We start from the raw sequence: 24638 nt of genomic DNA on the forward strand, positions 1-24638 counted from the left end.
ATGCTTTCCTCCACGCAGCCTCTCGGCTCTGCGAGGTTCGCCGTGTTTTTTCTGCTGTTCTCGGGACTGGAGCGTGGATCGGGGGCCCACGCTGGGACGTGCCCCCCTCCCTGCGTGTGTTCTGGAGAACTTGTGGACTGCGGTCGGGTGAAAAGGGGCCGAATTCCAGAGACGATCCCGGAGTGGACAGTCCAACTGTGAGTCCCCTCAAAAGAGCATTTAGACCTCTGACTGCTGTAAATAGTTCATTTATTGCTATTATTTATTACCATTTATTGGCTTGACTTGCATTCTTCAGTTTAAAAGCAGGTGGGATGTTATTGGGATTGATAGTGTTGAGGAAATATCATACAAGACGTAAATCTTTATTTGCATTTATGTATGGATTTATTAGTAAAACTATGCAAAGACTATTAAGATTTCAACATCCATAGAGGGTCAACCTGACTGCTCTAGGAGGGAACACACTTTTCCAAGGTTTGTCTTGTAAGTGTGAACAAATCTTCACAGATCAATCACCCAGCGATCATAATTGTCTGATTTTTCCAGAGCTGCGCTGATGATCAATGAGCTAGAGATTGGGGACTAACATTTGTGGACCTACACCAATTATCTGGGTGGAGAATGGCGAATGGAACTGGCTGCCTGGTTTCCTGCAGATTCGCCAATCGGTCGGGCAAACTTAAAATCGGCCGATTATTTTTTTCCCCCCATAGATGCAGCGTTTGAAATCCCAAACAAAGGTTGAGTACATATGCTTAAAGGCATAAGTGATGATAATCTTGCAGTTCTGTCCTATTCAAAGCTCATGCCTCTATCAGTGAACCTGCGTCAAACGGTTATCGGCCAGGTCAAAGCCTGATCAGTGCATTTCTAGTTTTGCATAAAGTCCATTTTTTTTAATTTATTATTCTTATTATTGTCCGGGCTTCTGGTGTGGGCCTTGATCGACATGCACGGCGCTGCTGGCAGCAGCTGTCGTAATTACAGTGACACTTTTAGTTTGCAAAAGTTATTGTCGCACTCGGCTATCTGATCCCCTCCCTTTGGAAGTAATTGGAACAAAGCTCCCGTTGTGTTCTGTGTTGTTTTACAGTGTGGTTAGAGCCGTTTTATAATTGCCAATGATTTGGGTTTTGTCTCGATAGCCGTCCTGCAGTAACTCCGTGACTTTTAACCATGATTGAATCTGTGGCGTTCGCCTGCAGCGTTAGACCGGCTGCACAAGCCCAGCTCGACCTCCGGTCTCCTGGAGCCGCAGCGCCATGCGCACACATCGGTCGTATTCCTCTGTGTCTTCTACTTTACAGATAATTCTCCTTTGGTGGATTTTTTATGGGCCTGCGTCAGGATTTAGTACTTGACTCAGCGCCTGCTGAAAGCGGTGGCCTCCGCTGCTGAATCTAGTTTTTCTCCTCTGCTGCTCTGGAAACTTGTAACTGCCAGAGAAAACAGACCCAGCCTGCGCCTCACAGCCCAAAAACCTGGCCTTCCAAGGAAAATGAGTGAAAGGGGGTGGAGTGGGGTGGGGTGGGGTGGGGGGGGGGGGGATCCACTCAGGGGGAAAAATTCTTTTCACTCTGGCATGCTAATTTACAAGTGGTTCTCCAGCACATCTTAAAAGCCCTTACGCTGCCCGACTCTTTGTTTTCCAGCAGCCCATTATTTCTGCTGAATTAGCAACGGCAGGGCCAGCAGTGGTTCTGATTAAGGAGAAGCGTGTAGCTTTAGGTCGGCCCAAACTCACACTGATGGGGAAATGGGGTGGGGGAGAGTGAACGGGGACGGTTGTAGGATGAAGCCAACAATAAAGTAAGTTATGTACATGTGCGACTAACGATTAATATTGAAATTTTGAACTTTTGCCATTTTAGCTAACGGTAAATCCAAATGGTCAAGGTTTCTGGTTTAGGTAGCAGTTCAAGTGTAAAAGTTATCATTTATGATAAATATACTTAAAAATGTTAAAGACGTGTTCTGACCATTATTAAAACTTGACCTAATTACTTCTTCCTTGTATTTTTTCAATTAAATTCAGCTTAGTTGTATGGCGCTAATTCACAACACGTCGTCTCGTGGAACTTTCCAAGTAAAGTCAATTTAATTGGACCATCCAGAGAATCAATCAATTCCATATCTTGCTAGTCACACAGTCAAGTTTAGTTTATTATTCGGATACCTGAGGATATCCAGCAGATTGCGTGGAGTCATGGACTAGCAGAATTCACTCTGAAATGAGCACGTAGCCACAGTGGAGAGGAAAAACTGGCCTTTAACAGGAAGAAACCTCCACAGGGTGAACTGTGATCTGACACGACTGACTGTGGTTTGAGAAGACAGAGCATCCACACAGAAACACTGATCCAGGGGTACTTTCTATGTAAAAAAAACAGGGAAAAGGTATTCTTGGACAGTTAATTAAATTTTTTTCCCCTTCTAGCTAGCTGGTGGTCCTTTTAAAGGCCGACACTAAGAAAGATAAGGGAAGTTGTTAAATTTTTTAACTCCTGGACTTAGTGGACTTTTCACACCTCACTAGAACTTAAGCGCAGGACTTCTGCGAAGATGCCCTAGGCTCCTCCCACTACAGCATTTTTTGCTAGTATGGTAGCCACGCCCACTTCAATCACTCAACGGTTGTTAGGCACCAAACAACAACAGGCTGCAGAAACAGATTTTTTTTTTTTCTTGCCCTGAGAGATAACACGTCTTTCCGTTCCTGCAGAGCATCCACCGGTCCTTAGAACCCGTCCTTAGAAGCGTTCAGATTTATTTGTACCCCCAATAAGATGCAACTAGGCGGCCTAATTTGAAATCCTTCGCTTTATCTCTCGGTGTGAACAGGAATGACCGCTCTTTCGGCCTTAAAGAGAAGCCGCTTCCAGTGGCCGATAAGGGAGCGGCGCGGTGTGTTTTCAGCGGAGCGGCAGATGCAGGCCACAGCCTGTACGCCACTCTGCGCGTTATCTTTCTCCACTCAGAGCCTCCTTTGTGAGGGAAATGGAAGTGTAGGGCCTGCTCATGGTTTATCTTTGGTGCACGATAGGACACCTTTCCCACACGGCCTGCAGAGCTGCGGCTACATCAACAACTTATCGTTAAATACTCGGTGAGACAGGAGAGGGGGCAATGGAAGGGGGGGTTGGTTTTTGGAAAAGTAAGTAAAACTCAGCTTGATGTGTTCGTGAAATCATCTGGCAAAGAACAGAGACGGGCCTAGATGATGTCTCAGATGTACAAAAGGCGCTTTTCCCGGCATTACAAATACATTAGTAGTAGTTAGGTTCTCCCCCCCCCCCCCACCACCCCACCCTCCTCCCAGGGCTCCTTGATGGATTCCAGATGAGGGAGGTAAGAGTGAGGAGGAGGGGAGGTGTTAAAAAAAAAAGTGTCTGGTACCACAGCGCTGATCGAGCGCAGCAGCGCCAATAACTCCGCCGCTTTATGGCGCATGAGGCTCCGCTTGCCAGATCTCTCTGGTGCTGGTTTTAAGGCTCATTTTCAAAAACAGGCGGTGGACACAAGAGCACAACCCGACCCCCCCCCCCCCCCCTCCACCCCCCCCAGTGAGCTGCAGCCAAGCCCAGGACCAGGCTCGGTCGGTTGAGTGTAGCCCAAACACAAAGAGGGCTCAGACAAAACTAAAACGCACTGGAGAATAAATCAACAGACAAGAAATAGTCCTATGTAGGCACGCTTTAAAACGCTTTCATGGCGCACAAACATTCAGACGCGTTTGTTTCTCGGGTTCTGCAGTCTGGGTTTGGTTTAAAGATTATAAAAGCTGCTGTGGAGAACAGCATTGTGATTAATTTACATCCAGGCACTAGAAAAAAAGAAAACGATACAGCGAAGCTCTGCCAGTGGCTAATGTGTTCTCTGATCGGCTTCACTCTCATCTAATTCTGCTAAAATTCACTAACTCTTTTGTTGAGGCCTGGATATGAGTCAGAACGAGGCCTTTAAATTCTGAGCCATATTTTTTGGGCCTTATGGTGGGGGTGGGGGTTGTTTACATGCATAGAAGGTTCTTCAATCCAGTGGGCGTTTTTTAAACCTTGATAGATTGTAAAACGATACTCATCCGCGGGTATTGTGTTAATCTATTTCAAATTCCTACATTGGTAAATAGACATTACATGGATAAAAGTAATCGGAATAAACGGCCAATCTGAATAAAAATTAGTCATTGTAAACACGGCAGTTGGAATATTGTAATCAGATTAAGCTCAATAAAGAATCTTTGAGTCAGAATGAACTAGTATTCCAAATGACAGGGGTGGTTTAAACCGATTGACAATCCGATCGGCATGCATGTAAACGCTTCACAGGATCAAGTTATTGCATACATGGCAAACTGACCTAAGTGTGCCTGTGCACCCGACAAATACATAACATATTTCCATGATGTTGAGTGGCGAAAATGTGTCGGGAAGAAAAACTGTCTGGTCCCCCGATGCAACCTTTGTATTCGAAACATTAAAAGAGCTAAAAATTGTTATTTATTCAGTAATGTTTCAACCATAATTCGAACTTGGTGCAAGTCCAGGCTGGGCGCTCGGAAGACAAAAAACTCGCACAATACTGCTTGTTAGCTATGTTTTGTGATTCAGCAAAGATGGAAGTTCTTCTTCTGTGGTTTTTAGGGAAAATTGATAACTGCGCATGCCAGAGCGGTTCTATTCTGAATAAAGCCAGGTTTGCTTAAATGTGAATACATTTCAATCGTGAAATTTTGTGCATGGAAACATAGCTAATAATAACCTTGATTAAAATAACATGATGTCACGGTACTTACGAAGTAATTGAATAAAATATAATTATCACATGTAAAAAATCTGGTAAAGAAAAAAATTGTCATGCTGCTGGCACCATGATTATTACAGTTATCTTTTTTTTTTTTTTACATGAACCTGCTTAGATGCAAAAATGGAAATCATGTTGAAATTCTGTCGTTTTCTGCATAATTCAAAGCTACAGCCTCTCACACAATCTACAGTCATGAGATTAGGCCTCAAAGAAACCCAGCATCAGTAAGCCAGAGAAGCCTAACTGTGGAGCATCTCTCATAATAACATTTTAATATTGCTGGACGATAATTCAAAAAAAGTATCTATCGAGCGATTAAAAAAAAGGGTCAATAAAAAGTTCAATAGCGCAGTTTTTCTTCCTTTTGCATTCTATCCTATCATGTAGGTTAACAGTCCTTACATCCTCCCAGCCAATCACAAACAGACCCAGGAACGCTCTGCCCCCAAGCTCCGCCCCCATGCTCCACCCAAGAGAGTTCAGAGAGCATACGTTCTTTTTCATTTTTTTTAAAATGAAAAACTTGTAGTTTTGGTAAAAAGTTGGTTGAATAAAGGGTCGAGTTTGAATTCAGTGTTCTGTATCTAAAAATAGGTCGCTAAGCAACAGCATAAAATGGTCAGGGCTGCACTTAAAATATATGTTTTGAATTTGTTGATGATTATCAATATCGTTCAATATGATTTCTGTCCTATCGATATACTTTTCTTCTATATCGTCGAGCCCTAGATTTTATACTGTTGTTGCTGATGTTGAGACAGAATGAAGCATAACTACGTAATTAACATCCACTAAATGTACTAAATCATTCCACCTTTTTCCCATTCAGCTTTTTATAGAGTAACAAGAGTTTATGAGACTGGTTAATATTCATCTGGCTACAAAAGTTCATCTTAGAAAAGCTACATTTTTCATTCCTGTTAGCGAGGAAAGATGTACAGTAACCTCCTTTCAGCCAGCTCACTAGCAGTGAGCAGCAACAGGGAAGGGAGTAGCAGTGGTGTGGTACTCTCTGTAGAGTGAGAAAACACCTGGCTCATTCTAGTACTTTGTGTCACTGAAAGGACTTTAAACCTTGATTCCCCTAACCAGCCTTTGCACATAGGATAAAGATTTGAAACAACTTTAAACCACGGAAACTGTTGAATGGAGAATTTTGCTTGTTTTTGAACCTGTTAGAACCTTGCCGTACTGTCATTTCAGTAACCATAGACCATGCCTGTTGGTGAGGCACGGTGTTGCCAAAAATGTTAAGGTTTTCTGTAGGTCCCCTTGGACGATTGGACTGTGTGAAAAGTGCCGGGCATTTATGTTTAATTTCCCTCCTTTCACAGGGACTTGAGCCATAACAGATTGCAAGTGCTCGACAGGAATCTGTTTTCCAAGCTACCCCATTTAAACGAACTGTAAGTATTCTTGATATTCCTAGTGTTTTACTCGGGTTAATAATAGCCCTTTTTTTTTTCATCCTTCGTTGTACTAAAAGTGAGCTCTTTTGGTTTCCTGGCTTTCAACAGAAAGCTGAATCACAACAGACTGGATGCAGTACCAGACCTGGGTCCCTATGCTTCCAACATCACAACCCTCACTCTGTAAGTAAAAGCTTTTTTAAATTAACATTTGTTCAGATTGTCTGCTACGACTGTTGCTGTTGGTTGAACTCCTGAGTTGGGGAGTTGCTCCCCCCCCCTTCTCTCCGCCAAACCAATCTGACTGAGCTAGTTCCCAGTCGGGTCAGTTGGAGACATGGTGGTTAGCCCCAGACAGGCCAAGTGTTTGAAGACAAATGTCACAAGGAGTAATGGAAACATTTTGTCTTATGTCTGGGAAGGGAATTGAGAACCAAATTTATTCCCACTCTTTAAGGGGAAAAGTACTGGATATCAGCGTTGTCAGAGATGAATAGGATTTAAAAAAAAACAAAAACCTGTTGACTTATATTTTATCCCTCGCAAACTAGCAGGCTCATAATCGTCTGGAATCTTGTTTTGCAAGACGTGCTTTCAGAATCACCCCAGATATTAGTCTGTGAAACCTCAGCCATTTTCAGTGGGTCTGTGGCGCATTTCTCAAAACTACCCAGTGTGAAGTTGTTGCGGAGGAATGTACATGTTGCTAGATGAGGCGTATTCCTCATCAAGCCCCGACACGACAGTCAGCAGCAGCCGCAGGCTGTGCAGTCAGTCAGTCAATCAACAATTAGTTTCCAGTTTTCGTAGAGAAATCCGATCCTCTGGCAATATTTTTATTTTTTTTTCAAAGCAAAGAAACTTGAGCAGGACGGCCTTTTTTGTCTTTAATAGTTCTTCTCCAACAGGGAAGTGTGTTCTCCTGCAACTTTTAATTGGGGTTGGGTTACATTTTCATCATTGCTTGGCTTCTAATTTGCAGAAGTGGTGCACGTACAATAAAATACCTCAAGTGACAAAAGTAGGCCTTACCCTTAATGGTCATAAAGGAGTTTTAGCTTTTTAATGAGCTCTCCAAGTGACTAAAGCTCTATACCTCTGAAATTCATGATTTCCCGAACGCATTATAATATCCATCCCCCCGTCATCTATACCCCCTTATCCGTGCGTGGTGGTGAAGGGGTTGGTGCCTATCTCCAGTGGACATTGGGTGAAAGGTGGGGTACGCCCTGTGCAGGTTGCCAGTGCATTATAATATTGTACTGTCCTGTGGTAAGGTGCAGAATTAATGGACAATACGAAATGCAGGACTCCCATTCCCCATTAGAGTAGAAGAGACGGGTAGCTGGGGGTGTCATGAATTGGAGCATAGGCTACGAACAAGGGTTGACTGTGGTTTAGTGGGTAAAGTTATGGGTTCAGTTCCAGCTTAGTCCCTAGCTGACTACTGCTCTGCGTAAAAGTGTCTGAATGTGTGTGATAATGACAATAATTCAATATCACAATATAATATATGACATTTCCAATATTTCAATATACATTACAGTGTATGATTGCAGCATCTGTCACCGACTGACGTTCGGGGTTTCATGTAGTTTTATGTGTTTTAATTTTTTTAAAGCAAATATTTCTAAAATGTACCGACCCTAGAAGGGTAAGCGTGTCGGAAAACGGATGAATGGATGGATTTCTAAAACGTAATATTGTAGGAGGTTTATAAATATGGCAAAAAAAAATTATAAGTTTGTACAGGCATCTGTTGTTGGCATTCTTGGCAGTTTTTCTGGGGCTTTTATTTTGTTTATATCGATATCGTAATTATATTGTATCGAACAAAATTAAGAACACACATCAACCAGCCATAGTTGGAGATATAGGTTTTAGCTTTACTTTCCACGTAGTTCATATATGAGCATCCTGAACTTACATTTATACCAACTAATAATAATATGTCCTAAATTTGTGCTAGTTGTTTAAGCTAATAGCCTTAAGCTAGTAAGACACAGATTAGCAAGTAGGAAATTGCCTGAATCAAGCTATGTCATTTTGCTATTACATTATTATTTCAAAAGCCTCCTTAAATACCTTATCTCAGCACTATGCCCCTCTTTTCATTGTGTGCATACTTTAAAAATAAGAGTTAGTTAGTAGACTGTAAATAACTTTGCGTAAATATTACACAGAAATGAAAGTAGCTCAAAAATGTCAAGCTCAGTGGCCACGATTATTTATTATCTATGGGACACCAGTATGTCATGTAACCTATCACACTACACATCCCATGATGCATTACAACAGCTAATTGCGCCCCATGAGGGACATGCACGAGCCGCGGTTGTGGGAATTTCGGATGCAACGGGGAAAGTTATTGGGTTTCCTGCGTTGCCAAGCAGCGAAAAACCCAAATCGCGTGCTCCCAATTGGAACGGTTTTATATTCCATTCACCTCTGACAGACGGATTGCCTCTCGCTCCCAGGTGGATGTTAAAGAGCTGAAGCATAACAGCACACCTAAGTTAAGGGATTACTCTGGTGGGCCACAGTTTTTCTGCTTTATCCCTGAGACGAGTCACCAAACTGCTCGAATGCGCTGGCTATTTAGTGCTATAGGGACCTTTGGCTCTTGATTGAAAGAGTCAAGAAAACCAAAGATGGACCAAATCATTGTCAGATGGGCACGGCTCGTTGCTTTGCAAGTATGCTTGCCTGCTTAACATGGACTCATTTTTTACCAGTGCTAAGAAAGTAGGTTTTGTATTCTCCTGCAACATCATTGCCCATATATGGTAGGGATGTATATTTTTACTATCCATTTTTACTATTTTGACTATATGCTAATGCATTTGATATGTATGTGTTTTTGACCTACTTATCTTTGTCCAAACTCCACGTTTTGCATATATGTTCATTTAACTGTTTCCTGTTCTTCTATATTTGTTTTGCGTTTTAAAAAATAGCTGAGAGAGCAGGTTTTAATTTCTACTTGCCTGCACTCGACACGCTATCTCTTCATTAGTTAACTACTCTTTTTCCCCTAATATTGAGCCGTGCAGTGTGATTTCTTTTTTCCAGCCGTGGAACATTTTTTTTCCATAATTTCTGTCTCTCCTTCAGTTTTCTCCAAGCTGGGAGGGTTGTTAAAAAAAAAAAAAAAGGACCTCAGGGTATCAAATACCACTTATTCAAACAGCCAGTCAGACATAGCGGCAGCTCTCGCCGACTTCTTTGACCTCGCAGCTTTGAGTAAAAACAAACGGCAATAACCCTGCAGCTGGTAGTAATTGAGTTGTGATCATCTTAATTAATTGAACAATTTCCTAGGAATTTACGGAGGGGGTAGAGACCCCCCCACCGCCACCAAATCCCCCTGTTGGAGAAGGGTTCAACAAATCGCCATAGAGAGACAAGCTTAGATTAGATCTACAAGGGGTTGACCGAAACAGGAGCGATTAGGATAATCTCCCATGACATTTGCATAGAATACGCGTGCAATTAAGAAGTCTGTTAGAAAACCCCCCGGTTTTCATCAATCAGTTGAGAGATTCAGGACAACAGTCTTTCATATTCTTGAGAAAGTTACTTAAAATGCAGAGCCTCGTGTGTGTGTGTGTGTAAGATATCTGACAAGTTTAATACGGCGTCTCAACAATGAACGCAGCGCTGGTTTTCATTACCGGCGCCGCGGCTGTGAGAAGGAGTCATCAGATTGCGCTCGAAAACTCTGTTCTTTTTCCAATAGGAAATACCACGCAGACACACACACACACACACACACACACACACACACACACACACACACACACACACAGCCCAGACGCAGCACGAGCGAGACCATTTTAAAGGGAAGAAAAACCTACTTTTCTGTTTGAAAAGCTCGCTCTATTAAGATCTTTCGCTGCTTAGTGGACGTAGCCTTACTGAAAACACATGTCAACAACACAACTCTCACGATTTCACATAGTTTGACAGTTTGTGGGATCTGGTGGAGGGCCCAAGGCACTAGCGGATTCTGGCAGGTACATGAGCTTGTGTGTACCCAATCATGGTATTAAAAAAAAAAATCAGAATGTGGGACCTACACCCTGTACGATTATTAACAACGTCTCTGTTACCATCAGAGCATCTCACCCGTAAGTCTATGTTGACCTTAGCCTATTAATTCCCCACTGGGATAATCTAGAAAAGGCTGGTGACATATCATGTAGCAACCTCCTTGTCCTTCTCTTAGTGACCAGTGAGGAGAACGTGGAAACTGAGATATACTTTTGTTTGGTGCCTGAGGGTTGTGGTGCGTGGAGACCCCTTCTGTGACTTTCTCCCAACCAACAAAAGGTCTTTTATAGCAAGAATGGATCCAAAGTGTCTAGGGGACTATACGGCTGCAGAACTCTGAGTCCTGGTTTAAGACATTTCAGAGCAAGGCATGTGCCAGTCACCGGTGCCAACCTATACCGATGTTTGAAAGAGTTTTGTTTAAGTACCCCTACATTTTATTCAGCACACCGGTTCTACGGTTTAAAGGTGGAGTCGGCGATTTTTCCGGAAATGCAAGAAAGAAACAAAAAAATCCCTTTTTGAATAGCTGTGCATGTACAAGGCCATCTTGTAATCCCCTCCACAACATCTCCCAAATCCATCTTGGCCTTATTTCTTTCCACTGAGGCATTCATGGGCAGGACGACACATGAAGGCATCTGATTGGTTCTTTCCATTCGGACCGAATGACAGGATTGGTCAGAGTTCTTACAGGCGTGCAGCTCTCATGGGGGTCACATCTTTTAAGCCTCCTTTTTCTGCATACATAATGCATTGACTACTGGAGGATGGAAGGACCATTTCAGCTAGTATAATGAAAAAGGGTTTCTGAACAGGATTACTAACGATAGCTTTAACAAGATGCCAGAGAAATTGGCTAAAAGTAACGTAGCATCACCTGTCCTGCACAGTTTGCTGCACACTGGTGGTCAACTGGTCTGTTAGGATATCAACAAGGTCAAGTGGAACGAGCTGTTTATCCCAGAACTGCATGGCACACTTAGATGGCACTGACCCAAAAGATTGGCACATATCTATCAGATACCACCCTGGAGGTGACGCAGCTTCCCTGCTGATGTCACAGTTTGGATGTGTACCGCCCTTGTATGGGTGTGTCCCGAGATCCCTTTATAATGTTTGTGTGATGAGCACTCGAGGCCTCCTGCCGATCAGGGGCCCATCAGCGCTGGTGTGACTGTAACTATTTCTCTGTCTTTACCTAGATAAAATATAACTAAAAGCATACTTGTCTGTTTTATGCGTCCTACATTCAAGGTAAGAAGTAAGTGGGGGTCGCCTGACTGGGTAAAACGAACTGGGTCCACCGAGGGTGCTTCACCGTAGACACGGCACGGTGAAACAGTAACAGGTCCAAAGAAAAGCTTTCACACATTAATTTCCTATGCTAGCCCACATTTTAGCAGCAGTTGGAATAAATTCTGCATTTCTTTGATTCAAATAAAAGGAACTAAATCAAGGGTGTAACAATCGAACCCACGCTGGGCCAAAATGAAAGACTTGTGAACAGACATTGTGGACAGATGGTTGCTTTCCACCAGTTTTTGATTTTTAATGCAGCCTTTTCTTGGGAGGGGTGGTGTGTTGTGGCTGCTATTAGAATGATATTGCATTTCCAAAAATGTTTTAGTATAATTTCAGCGAAACCACAATGTGTAACAGGAGGATCCCGAAGCAACCCATTTTTAATGATGAAACAGAACCATCAGTCATTCATAAAGCAAAAAATGTGCTTTACTGGTAGGTCTAAGAAAACCTTTTTGCAAAGTTGTACCCTGCCTGCTTTCATTTGATGCCTGTAAACAACCCATTTCATATTAGTTTACTTAAGTCATTAGCATATTTAGCATATTAACAGTATTCATACATATGTAATACATAATCACATGCTTAATTTTTTTTAAGTAATTAATTTTTTTTATTTAAATCAAAAAACTGGTGCTCCTCTTGCTAAAAGAAAAAAAAACAAAATTGTAATATTTTGACAGGTTGATAATTTGCTAACTGCTTTAAAACAGTTCCCTGAATGAAAGTAAGCATTATTTCCTATTATTTATTGATATTGGAGAAAATATGCATGAATGTCAATGGAGAGCAATCATGAACATTCAAGTGTAAGATTTGGAAAGAGTAAACACAAATATAATAAAACAGGAACAAAATAATTTTCAAAGTTTCACATGTTTTCAATTGTCTCATAATTGTTCTTAGTTTTTTCTTTCTGTAAAACACTTTGAATTTTTTGTGCATGAATGTTGCTACACAAATATACCCGCTTACCTTGCCAAAAGAAAGATGGAATTACCGACATAACTATACATAATAATTACTCTAAAAAGTTTTATAATGTTTGCAAATGATAATAAATGCCTTAATTTGACCAAATTTGCTAACATTACAATGCATAAGCTCCTTAAAAGATCCTGAACTTGTATTTAAATGTATGTAAAATATATTCTATGAACTCCAGCCACCTTCTGCCGTAGTTAATTCTAGATTCTTAACTTTCATGCCTGGGCGCCAGAACTAGGGACTCTAGACCCTTTACAATCCGAAGAGCCGGCTAGATCAAACTTTGACTTTAGAGCCACAAATGTCGCATGATCTTTTGAAAATAGACAACGTACAGCATTTTAAGTATTTCTACTGTTAGAAATTGGTTGTCAGTTTGAACCCATTGCCATTTTTATTGCTGTGATCAGGTTTTAGAGTAAAGATAACATAGAACATAAAACTTTTTAAAGATGATGGGAAAAAAAGCACTTGGTTTTCAAACTAATGACGAAAAACAGATCTAACAAAAACACTACTGTTTAAAGCCATTTTGTGTGGAGATCTGAGGCAAAAACTGTTAAAAATTGCATTTGATATTATATCTGTATGTAAAAACATTAGTTGGCTCTATATAATGTTTAGCCAAAGTTATTAAGTGTCCTTGTGGAAGGTACAATGAACGTTACAAGCCCCTGGCCCAAACCAACCCCAGCTTTGAGACCTCATAGTGACCCTACCTCTACATTTGACCCCTTTCCCTAACCCTAATCACAACCTATATTGATGACAAGCTATATATTTAGCTCATGTGCTGTAGTGAACCAAAAAAGAGAGCCTAGGTAGGCTTCAGCAGCGCTCAAGCTAACCGAAGTAAGGGTTTCAGATAGTGAGGCTTTAGAGTGGTGTTGGGTGTTTCAGTGGTGTTGAAGTCTGCAGCTGTTATACTATTGGCCCTAAACCGAAAGGGACACCTTGCAAAATAAGAGCTTACTTGTAAATCAAAAAGAATTGTACACCTCTCAGTTTATGGATGGTATGGACAAAACATCCCCATTCGAGAAAGTTGGGTACAAAACAAAAATAATGGCAAAATGACCCGGACCGGATGCAAATAATGAACCTTGGTCTGGTTTAGCACGCAGTCGCTGGAATGGGGGAGGGGATCGGCAGCGTGCTGCTGTTGACAAACGGGACCACCTCGACCAGCCGTGGTCGTCTCCGTGAGACGAAACACCTTGAGCCTAAAGTAAACCAGATGTCTGAACAAAATGCTGACAAGAAGCCCGGCCTGGTGAGATTTAGAGCTGCTTGTGTTTTTTTTTTTTCTGTTGAATTCTTGACACCTGATGCGTGTCAAGTGATACACAAATCCCAGTAAAAGGCACCATTTTTTAATGTGAACTCAGGCAATAAACCTCTGGCATCGGCTCGCCTTTCCTCCAGCTCCTCTTAATGAAATAACAGTAAACCCTGGTGAGCACTGAGTAGCCGAGGAAAGGCCTGAGACTGAAAACGGGGCCTGTAGTCTGGCGCATCAGAGAGACTCTCTCCCTCCCGTCCACACTCCACCGCTGAATCCCCGCACACAAAGAAGGCACTGTACAGCTCTGTTTATAACTAAGCAGTCCCTGCACTGCAATTTAGGAGGCGTGCAGCTCAGGAAATTGCTGGCCTCTGCCGAGGCATGCTTTCACTGAGGGAATGGTATTCATCAGCCAAGTAATTAGCGGGTAACTTTTTTAAATACCTTGTTGGTAATTGCCTTATAAACAAAATAACACATCGCTAAACCTGAGGGTCTTTTGATGGGATGAGCAGTGGCATTAGCCGTACAGAACAATTAGCTGCCTGTTATAATGTATGCATGCAGCATCGGCCTCGAAAACAGTGATGTCAGGGAGTTTCTTGGTGGGAGGTAGGGCCCCGTGCGAGTTTGACATTTTGACATGCCGCGGTGGAATTTACTGACTTGGGTGTTTGCATATTTGGCAACGCGGAACCCGTTTTTGCACCGCGAGTCGGATATCAAGTGTTCGTGCAATTTATCGGAGCAACGGTGTCTGTGTTTTCAGAGCAAACAACAGGATCGCCGGGATCTCCGTGGAGCAGCTCCGACCGTTCTCCTCCCTCGTGACGCTCGACCTGAGCAACAACAAAATAGTGGAAATCAAGGCCAGCTCCTTCCCTGCGCTGCCTCTCAAGAGCTTGTGAGTATTATCTTTTTATGCGTAGCCTGAACTTGTTGTTATTTTTACATTTTATCGAAAGATGGTTTGGGCTTTTGTATAATTTTTTTCCCAGTTCACAATTATACACTATTTGCATGTTGGTCTGTCATATAATATACCAATAAAATACACTAAGGTGTGTTGGCGTAATAGGACAATATGTGGAAACGCCTTGCAAGGCGCCGGATATTGTTAAATGAACAGGTCAAACAAGTTCCTCTAAACTCCTTTAGGTTCCTTGGTAATAACCGTGTGTCAGCACTGGAGTTGGGCTGGTCCGCCAACCTGGCCAGCACTCTGCAAGTTCTCGAGCTCAGCCACAATCGGATCTCCAACATCCCAGCAAAGATCTTCCAGCTGCCCAACCTGCAGCATCTGTAAGGTCTACGTTCCTAAGGCAGTTGCACGTTTCCACCTTTCCGCGGGTTTCCGTCAAACCCCACGGTTTGCCCGCTGCACCTGTTTGCCCCTCCTGACTTGAGAGCTCTGTTGCCTGTTCCAGGGATCTGAGCAGAAACCAGATTCGGCGGGTGGAGGGCTTGACTTTCCAAGATCTGCCCACGCTGCGCTCGTTGAGCCTGCAGAGGAACCGCCTCTCGGGGCTGATGGACGGAGCCTTCTTTGGCCTCAGCAACATGGAAGTCTTGTAAGTTCGTGTCACAGTCGATCCGCACTCCTTCATGCATGATCAGATGTTGTATAACGTGATACCCTGGTTGTTTTGGCTGCAGGCAGCTGGGCTTTAACAACCTGACGGAGGTGAGCAAGGGCTGGCTGTACGGCCTGGGGGCCTTGCAGCACCTCCACCTGGAACACAATGCCATCAGCAGGATCCAGCCTGACACCTGGAAGTGCTGCCAGAAACTCAGCAAGCTGTGAGTCCGCAATTTTTCCCTCTCTTTGGACTACTTTCCCCTCTGCAACCAACTTGGTTATCCCCTCCACACTTTCCATACGCTGTCTGAACCCCGGCACTCCTACGTGCTGCTCCACCTCACCCTCCTCTCTCCTCCTGGCACTTCGGCTCCTCCCATCACCGACCAGACAAAGCCAAATTTCCACTGCTCTGCGAATCAGTGCCAGGAATGAAAGCCCTGCCAAGCTACCGCACACCCTTGCTTTTCTTTTCTGCTCTCACATCTCTTGAGAAAAGGGCATTTGCGATTTCCAGTAATCTCCCGAATCGTCCACGTTTGTTCCTGGTAGGCATGGATTTGTTAACGGTATCAAGGCTTAGTCAAGTTTTAAGGAATCAACCTTCTAAAACTGCTACAGTTTTCTCCCTCTTTATTGCGATGCCAGAGAAATCAGCTAAGTGACTGGACTTTAATCTGGCGAGTTTTAATTTGGCCAGTATCTATAGCGTCTCCTTATGCTAGAGAAGCACCTCTCTGCTTCCAGATTCTCTTCTCAGGTTCAGCTCAGGACTTTGGCTGGTCCTCTCTAAGATTTCAATATTTTTCCAGTAAGAATAATGTTGATCAAATTTAAAATGTCTTTAAACCGAAGGTTTTAAGGCATCATATCTCATGCCCCGACCCTGTGAGCAGGTTTTTGGTTGTGGTTTTTCACAGCCGTGGCCAGCTTAGTGTTTATTTGCAATCTCTGGGATCCTGTTATTTCTCCTGTTTTTTGGGCCCATTCACCGCCAGTCTTGCGCTTATGTCATGAACTAGCGAGTAAGCAAGCTGCCTATATCTGTGACGCCTATGTGCGGCCATCTGATTTGTTTTACCTCTGGGTTTACGTTGGATTAAAAACGGGGTTCCTTTTGTTATCATCTGTAAAATATGTCATCCCATTCCTGATAACTTAAGCGAAAGCAGTGCTCATATTGGCTTTTATCGTATTAGAACCACAATTGAGATATGATAAGATAGTCTTTATTGATCTCACATTGGAGAAATTCACTTCAATTCAATATATATCACTCACTTTTGATGTGATAGACCAACACAAAGTGGTTATTGGTTGTGATGTGAAGTAGATAAAAAGGACAGAGGATTTTAACGTTTTTTTTTTTCAAAAGTAAAAATCTGAAAAGTGCGGCTGTATTTTTTGTTCAGTTGCGTTATGCTTGACACAAGGTATTGTGTCAAGCATATGCATTTATGCTCCGTGCGACTTTTTCTACAAAGTAGCACTATTCTCCTAGACTCCAGAGGGCAGTGTTGCGCTCCTATGCCAAGCGTACTACATCCCATTTCACATAGAAGTAGAAAATACTTACTTTCTTCCACGACTGACATAGATTTTCTGTCCAGGAACTATAAAAAAAATTTATCACAGTAGTCTTTTTCAGCCGAATCATAAATATGTCTGTGCGGTCTGCGAAAAAACATGGCCACATAGTTAGGAATTTTGGTAGTTTTTTTTTTTTTTTTTTTTTTTTTACATCCAATATTATTATGGTATGTACAAAAGTTAAAAAACGATGAGATTTGCCTCTGTAAATAAAGGTGAAATAAAAATAAATCAAAACACAAAGTAGATTCACAATCACTGAAACATGGGTGTGGACGCATCGTGTTGTGGGGATGCATTTCTTCAGCAGGGAATCAAGTCGCAGTTTATAGGAAGATGGATGGGGCTAACTGAAGGACAGCCTTGGTAGAGGCTGAAAAACCCTTGAGGCTGGGTTGGAGGTTCATCTTCCAGCAGGACGACGCTGAACATACAGCCAGAGCTACCATAGCTTGGCTTAGAATAAATCAAACTCATGTAGAATGGCCCAGTTCAAGTCCAGAGCTATATCAATTTTAGAACCTGTGGCCAGACCAGGAGCTCTTCGTCCATTGAGTTGGATGGCAAAATATTTATATATTCCAGATGTGCAATGCAGATAGAGTCATACCCCAAAAGACTGCTGTAAATGCAGTGAAAGGAGATTCTCCATAGCTCGGCTTAATATAGATGAATGCTACACATTTTGTACGCTGTTATTGTCTTCTATACTGTTGTTGCTGTTGATCTAGGGGTCTGGCGCTGTTCTAACCATCCCTGATTTCTCTTTCTGCCCCGCAGCAACTTGTCCTCAAATCACCTGTCCAGGATAGAGGAGTCCAGCTTTGACGGTCTCAGCATGCTGGACGAGCTCCTTATCGGGAACAACCGCGTGAGCTTCATCGCAGGTGGAGCGTTTCGTGGCCTCCCGAACCTGCAGATGCTGTAAGTGATGCTCATGATCAGGTTAAATAAGCGTGCTCGAAACGTCACCATTAGAGCGTGTTGTTATGTGTAGCGGCTTTGCAGATAAATGGACGATCCGCATATCTACGTATACCAGCATATAACACATAACTGTTGGCTCAGTCCAATGCTCAGGTGGAAATATTCTCGCTGATTTGCTTCAGAGATGTGAAGCAGATTATTGTCTTGAGGTGTCTCCGCACACACATGAAAAATAAAACTCAGACAGGCACAACCACAACTTCAACAACCCCACCCCCCCACCACCACCACCACCATGCTTTCCTCTGTCCAAATTGCTCTCCCACACCGCATTCACCCATCCCCCCTTTTCCCACAGAAAGTCTCAGTAACATTTCCCGTGGCCGAGGCTAACTAGAACCAAATGTGAGCGGCGCTGCTGAGGTCACCGTAGGGCAGGTGTGCATCTAGGTGGACATGGATTGCTTCAGGGCTTCAACCCCCCACCCCCACCCGCCCCTGCCAGCCCCCCCCCAACCCCTCACACACACTAACATGAAAGCACACACTCACACCCTTCCTCAATCTCAATCAGCCATAGCCAAGCATGCTGAGGAGGAAAATAACTGTTTGAAGGCAATAAATCAGCTAAAGGATCAAAGGAAGCGAGTTCTGTGGGAAATTCTAAGCTTTTCGGTAATCTTGATGCATTTTTCTTCCTGCGGGTAGCAGAAAGAGTCACCGTTTGAGTTTGTCGTCGCAGAAGACATTTCCAAAAAGGACATCTACCGCTGGTTAGGTTGTGTGGCCCCAGTAGTAGTACGGTAACTGGAAGATCAACAGCGTGGACTATTTTAAATTCACAAGTATTGGGTAAAAGGGTCTTATTTTCTACAGGTGAACATAAACAAATGGTTAGCTCTAGCTAAAAAGGATGTCAGTAGTTTGCTAACTGTCTGCGGTCAAAACTAAAGAAATGTCAGTAGGCACATGTTAAGAAGAACCAAATAAAGTAATCAATTGATGACTGTTTTGTTTTGTTAGCCAGCCTGCTAACATCACAAATGGTGGCTGTTTGTTTTGAAACAATCACTAATTTACTACTAGGCACGAAATACCTGCGTTATCTAATATGGAATGCAAATCGTATTAATAATCAGGCTATCTGCTCTGGTGCACTAACATTAGCTTCATCTTATGATGAAGCTAATCATAACATTAGCTTCTCCAACCAACAACGGTTTCTTACTGCTAGTGTTTTTAGAGTACAGCACACTAACTTTTTTTTTACACTTTGTTGTTCAAAAGATTAAATGCCAAGATAGAAATCTCCAAATGAATTAATTATTAATCTAACGGACAGTTGAAATGCCATTAAACAAGTGTTAGCTCCTGTTAGCCACTTTAGCTAACTGTACTTTGTGTAGACGCTTTTGCATTAAGCTTACTTATTTCTCTTGCCACCATTTGTAATAACGGTATCTATAAAAGGTCGCTAGTCAGGAAATGACCTTTATGGTTTTAACTTTGAATTAAAAACCTTTGCTCCGGTAGCTCCTGTTTATAATTTGAGAGCTCTGCTAAACGGCCACCAGGGAAATGTAGTCGGTGTGTTCAGGGTTCACGTTAAAGCTTGTCCGTATTGGTTTTACACAGACAAAACCCTACATTCCAGTATTGAAGGAGGTTTAAAAAGTTAACCCACCTTGTAGTGTTTTTGTAATATTTATAACAACCAAAAAAAAAGACGTTGCTAACTTTGAAGTGTCACTACAACTGTTAACGAACATCCGGTTTAAGGCACCGCTTTGAGTATAAAATGAATGCCTCAAACATGTTCTAAATAAGCTGACATAGACATGCTGGGTTGCTTTATAGGTGTGGATTGTTTTGTTTTATTTCTTATACTCTGTGGTCTCTCTTAAAGGGATCTCCAGAGTAATGAAATCTCCTGGACCATTGAAGACATGAATGGACCTTTTTCTGCCCTCGAAAAGATGAAAACACTGTGAGTTTGTTATATGTATTGCAACAAACTGATATATAATAGCCCAAGACTCAAACGTGTACGCTGATCCAGCCTTTTGCCGTTTCCCAGATTGCTGCAGGGGAACCAGATTCGCTCGGTGACCAAAAAATCCTTCTCGGGCCTGGATGAGCTGCAGCACCTGTGAGTCAACCGCATGGTTCCTTGATTGTTTTTCGAAAGTGCACGCTGTAAACAAAGCGGGCGGAATCATAGGAAGGGGCGATTGCCTGAGCCATGCATCCAGACCGTCTTCCTCCACTTTGATGTGGAGTCAGGAAAAAAAAAAAAAAACGCTGCCATTAGTATCTTTACATGTGAGCCAAACTGTATCGATCAAAAAGGGAGCCGGAGTGGAGACAACTGTGTTTGTGTAAATGTGTGTGTGGCTGTTCGCGGACTGCATTTGATTCCAATTAGAGCCAATGCCAGAGCTCAGAGCAGCTCCGAGTCGGGCCTCTTTTGATTAACGCGCCAATCTGTTGCCCGGACTTTTATTGTTTCTTTTTTTTTTCTCTTGTGATTAAAGATTTTAATGTCCTCGCTCCCAACATCTGACGTCTTCAAAGTCCTCTGTAAGAACCATATCAGCGCTGATACCTTTTGTTGTCTTTTTTTTTTTTTTTGCCTCTGCGTAGAGATCTAAGCAACAACGGCATCATGTCCATCCAAGCGAACGCCTTCTCCCAGATGAAGAACCTCCAGGAACTGTAAGTGTCGGGTTTCACCAAAGCTTCGTTGTTTTTGCAGCGCAGAGCACCAGGTGAAAGTCATTATGGCGTGCTCGGAAAAGTCGGCACCGCACGCTGCTGACTTCATTGTTAATATTGGGGCCAAAAAACTTTCCTTTGTCTTTTCCATCATAGAAGAGTTTGATTAACATTTGTTTGAGGAATCTTAAAAGGCTCTTCGTAATTCTGCGACTCTGCATTTTCCTCAACGCATGTATCACCACAGCTGAATCCAGGTCCACTTTCTAAAAAGACAAAAAAAATTTTTTATTAAATCCGATAAAAATTTCCCAAAATTATTTCTATTCGTTACATCTCTTAGAGAGTTACTTTTAGTTTTTTTCATGCACTGACGTGGGCTGAAAGGCCACCTGGCCAGGAAGAAAAAGAGTTCATTTTACAAATGCTTTAAAATACAAAGACTATTTCTAAAGACGTAGCTGTGGTCTGATGAAACTAAAAGTGTTTGTTGGCCATAATGACCATTGTCATTTTGAGGAAAGGGGGGAGCTTGTGAGTCTGAAAGCAACTTCCCAGCTGGTGAAGCTTGGATGGAAATAGTTTTTCCAAATGAACAATAACCATTAGCATACTACCAAATTAAGCACAGAGCGGCTTAAAGCCAACAAAGTCAATATAAAATATTGAATAAAATAAAGACATTTTTTTCAATTTTTATGACATTTAGCAACTATAAATAATTTAAGTGACCCAAACTTACTTAAAGTTAGAACGTTCACTGTTGCCTTTGTGAAACCTGTGAGAAAACAAGCATTTCCTGTAATCTTCTCCCCCTGGTAGGCGCCTGAATACCTCCAGCCTCTTGTGCGACTGCCAGCTGAAGTGGCTTCCCATCTGGGTGGCAGAGCAAACCTTCCTGCCCTGTGTCAATGCCAGCTGTGCCCACCCGCAGATGCTGAAGGGCAGGAGTGTGTTCTCTGTGCGCCAGGAGGAGTTCGTGTGTGGTGAGTGCATTCATTCGGTACGAGATCCCGACACACACACACACACACACACGTCGTTATTGCTCCAGAGACAGACAGTTAAATTGAATCAGAGGAGTTCTCCTCCCATGTCCACTCATTGTGTTGAGCTTAATGAGGAGGTATCGTAGAGATGTACTGCATACACATTGACATGTAAAGATGCAGATGCTAATTCCTCTTCCTTGTTCATCCAGATGACTTCCCAAAGCCCAAGATAACGGTGCAGCCAGAGACCCAGTCGGCCCTCAAAGGAACCAATGTGACATTCATCTGTTCTGCCGCAAGCTCCAGTGATTCCCCAATGACCTTTGCCTGGAAGAAAGACAACGAGGTCCTGAACGACGCCGAGATCCACAACCAGGCCCACCTCAGGGTGCAGGGGGACACGGAGAGTGAGACGGAAGTGACGGAGTACACCACCACGCTGCGGTTGCGGAACGTAGAGTTCTTCAACGAGGGGAGGTACCAGTGCGTCATCTCCAACCACTTCGGGTCCTCATATTCCACCAAGGCTCGGCTGACAGTGAACAGTAAGTTTGGGGTGGGATGAGCTGCTACACATATCCCACCGGCCCCTTGACTCCCAACCGTAACCTCTTTTGTTCCACTTTTTTAGTTCTTCCTTCTTTCACCAAAACACCGATGGACTTGACAATCCGGGCCGGGGCGATGGCAAGGCTGGAATGCGCCGCCGTTGGTCACCCGTCCCCACAGATCGCCTGGCAGAAAGACGGCGGCACCGACTTCCCCGCCGCCCGCGAGCGTCGCATGCACGTCATGCCGGAGGATGACGTCTTTTTCATCGTGGGCGTCAAGACGGAGGACATCGGTGTTTACAGCTGCACGGCTGAGAACACAGCCGGTGCTATTTCAGCCAATGCAACTCTGACTGTTCTTGGTGAGAGAGTCACCCCACACCTTGGAGCTAAGATTTTAGGCTCGAAGGCTCTTATCTCAGTATTATCAAACCTTGTAACCTTTTCCCGCATTTCTTGCAGAAACACCCCACTTCGTGCGCCAGCTCATCGATCGCACCGTGGCCAAGGGCGAGACAGCCGTCCTCCAGTGCATCGCCGGCGGGAGCCCTCCTCCGAGGCTGAACTGGACCAAAGACGACAGCCCCCTGGTGGTGACTGAGCGTCACTTCTTTGCCGCCGCCAACCAGCTCCTCATTATCGTCGACGCTGCGGAGGCGGACGCGGGGAAGTACACCTGCGAGATGTCCAACGCCCTGGGCACGGAGAGGGGCAACGTTCGTCTGGCGGTCCTGTCGAACCCTAACTGTGACTCCGGAGGGCAGGGCGGCGCAGGGGTCGTCATGGGGAGCGGACCGGGAGCGGACGACGATGGGTGGACCACTGTGGGAATCGTCATAATAGCGGTGGTGTGCTGCGTGGTTGGGACTTCTTTGGTCTGGGTGGTCATCATCTACCACACTCGCCGTCGGAACGAGGACTGTAGCGTCACCAACACAGGTCAGTCCGGACTTGGTGTCTCAGATTATCCTAGCATCTAAACTTGTATTAATAAATGCCCTTGTGCTCCAGATGAGACCAACCTGCCCGCGGATATCCCCAGCTACTTATCCTCCCAGGGAACGCTGGCTGACCGACAGGACGCCTACATCCCGTCTGAAAGCGGCAGCAGCCATCAGTACATAGCATCCTCGTATGGCGGTTTCTACCTGCAGCCCAAAGACATGAACGGTGCCAGCGCTCGCCTTTTCTTCTTTACCTATGAAGCTAAACTTCTCAAAATGCATATTTTACTAACGCAACACCATTTTCTTAACCTCGAGTAGGTCTTTGTCAGCTGGATACAGCAAGTGAAGCTGACATGGAAGTGGCCATCGATCCTTTGCTCTGCCATTACCAAGGCCCGATCGGCTCGCTGCTTTGCCGAGATAACGTCTATCCTGACCCATCAGAGGTCTTCACAGGTCGGTAAAATTCTTAATCCTGTCCCAAAGAGCAGAATGTTAAACCCTAGAGATAGAGCCAGTGTAATCTCCCCCTTTTCCCCCTAAGGTTTGTCCGTCGACCAAAAAGCAGTCGACATGGAGTCCTACAGCGGCAGCTTGACTAAATCCCAAAAGATAGGCTACCCACTGCCCGAGCATTTTGATGTCCGTCCTTCTCCTCTTGTGATGCCAAACGGCAGCTTGAATCAAGGTCCCTCGACCCAGCAGAAGGACCGGCAGCCAACTATGGATGAGGCAGATGGCCTTGACTGTGGCAAACCTCAGAAATGTGTTTCTCCCAGCAACACGTTCATGGGTAAGTTATCCATTAAATGGAGCCACCCCGACGTCGTCCCTACATTGGTCTGACTTTCGAACATGTGCCCCACAGGAACTTTTGGGAAAGCTCCTTGGACTCCACACAAGGATCTTCACATTCCGCCATCCGTCACGTACCATGGAATGACGCTTCACGAGAACCCTTACACCGCTCTGGACGTCGACTCCGACCACGAGCAGAACATCACCAAGGACTCGTTTTCAGAACAAGGGAGCTGCGTCTACGAGCAGCCGTACGACGGCTGCAGGACTGATCCCTTCTCGCAGCTTAGGATGAGCTCCTAACTAATTGACCTTCCCGCTTTTCATGAGGAGGAAAACCAAAAAGAATGGGGAAAAAAAAGAACATTTCTACCTCACTGAATGGACGCTTTTGGCAATAAAGGATGTCTGTGATGTGCAACAAAGTGAATGTAAAGGACAGCTTCGTGCAAAATAGCAGTTATTTTGCTGAAAAAAGATTCTGTTGAATGACATAGATGAATATATACATTTTTATATAAAGTTTATTGTATTTTGTAAATTGTTTATAAACAGATTTCATTATTTTTGCTTACTTCTTTTGTACAAATACTTTGCCGCCTTGGCTTTCAGTTTATGTCCGCTTTCGATAAAGCAGTGTTTTGCACATATGTAAACAATAAAAGACACCCAAATGTGTACTGCCACATTC

General features: G+C 43.7%; 1 protein-coding gene across 1 annotated transcript; it reads left to right on the forward strand.

Moving 5' to 3' along the window:
• On the forward strand, nt 1-24638 carry lrig3 (leucine-rich repeats and immunoglobulin-like domains 3). Its single transcript, XM_012867745.3, has 19 exons — nt 1-197; nt 6144-6215; nt 6327-6401; nt 14618-14752; nt 15007-15150; nt 15276-15419; nt 15505-15648; nt 17798-17941; nt 19851-19931; nt 20022-20093; nt 20588-20659; nt 21482-21645; nt 21861-22196; nt 22283-22564; nt 22665-23141; nt 23214-23372; nt 23468-23605; nt 23694-23942; nt 24018-24638. The coding sequence occupies exons 1-19, from the start codon at nt 1-3 to the stop codon at nt 24248-24250; spliced, it is 3318 nt and encodes a 1105-aa protein (XP_012723199.2). The 3' UTR covers nt 24251-24638.

This window comes from Fundulus heteroclitus, chromosome 17 (genome assembly GCF_011125445.2).
Source record: "Fundulus heteroclitus isolate FHET01 chromosome 17, MU-UCD_Fhet_4.1, whole genome shotgun sequence".
NCBI lineage: Eukaryota > Metazoa > Chordata > Actinopteri > Cyprinodontiformes > Fundulidae > Fundulus > Fundulus heteroclitus.

Bases quoted from the DNA above. Each gene is read 5' to 3' on its own strand.
- lrig3 (XM_012867745.3), top strand. From the start codon at position 1: ATGCTTTCCTCCACGCAGCCTCTCGGCTCTGCGAGGTTCGCCGTGTTT. The intron at 19,932-20,021 runs GTGAGTTTGTTA...GCCGTTTCCCAG, and splicing joins CTCGAAAAGATGAAAACACT to ATTGCTGCAGGGGAACCAGA. The intron at 20,094-20,587 runs GTGAGTCAACCG...GCCTCTGCGTAG, and splicing joins CTGGATGAGCTGCAGCACCT to AGATCTAAGCAACAACGGCA.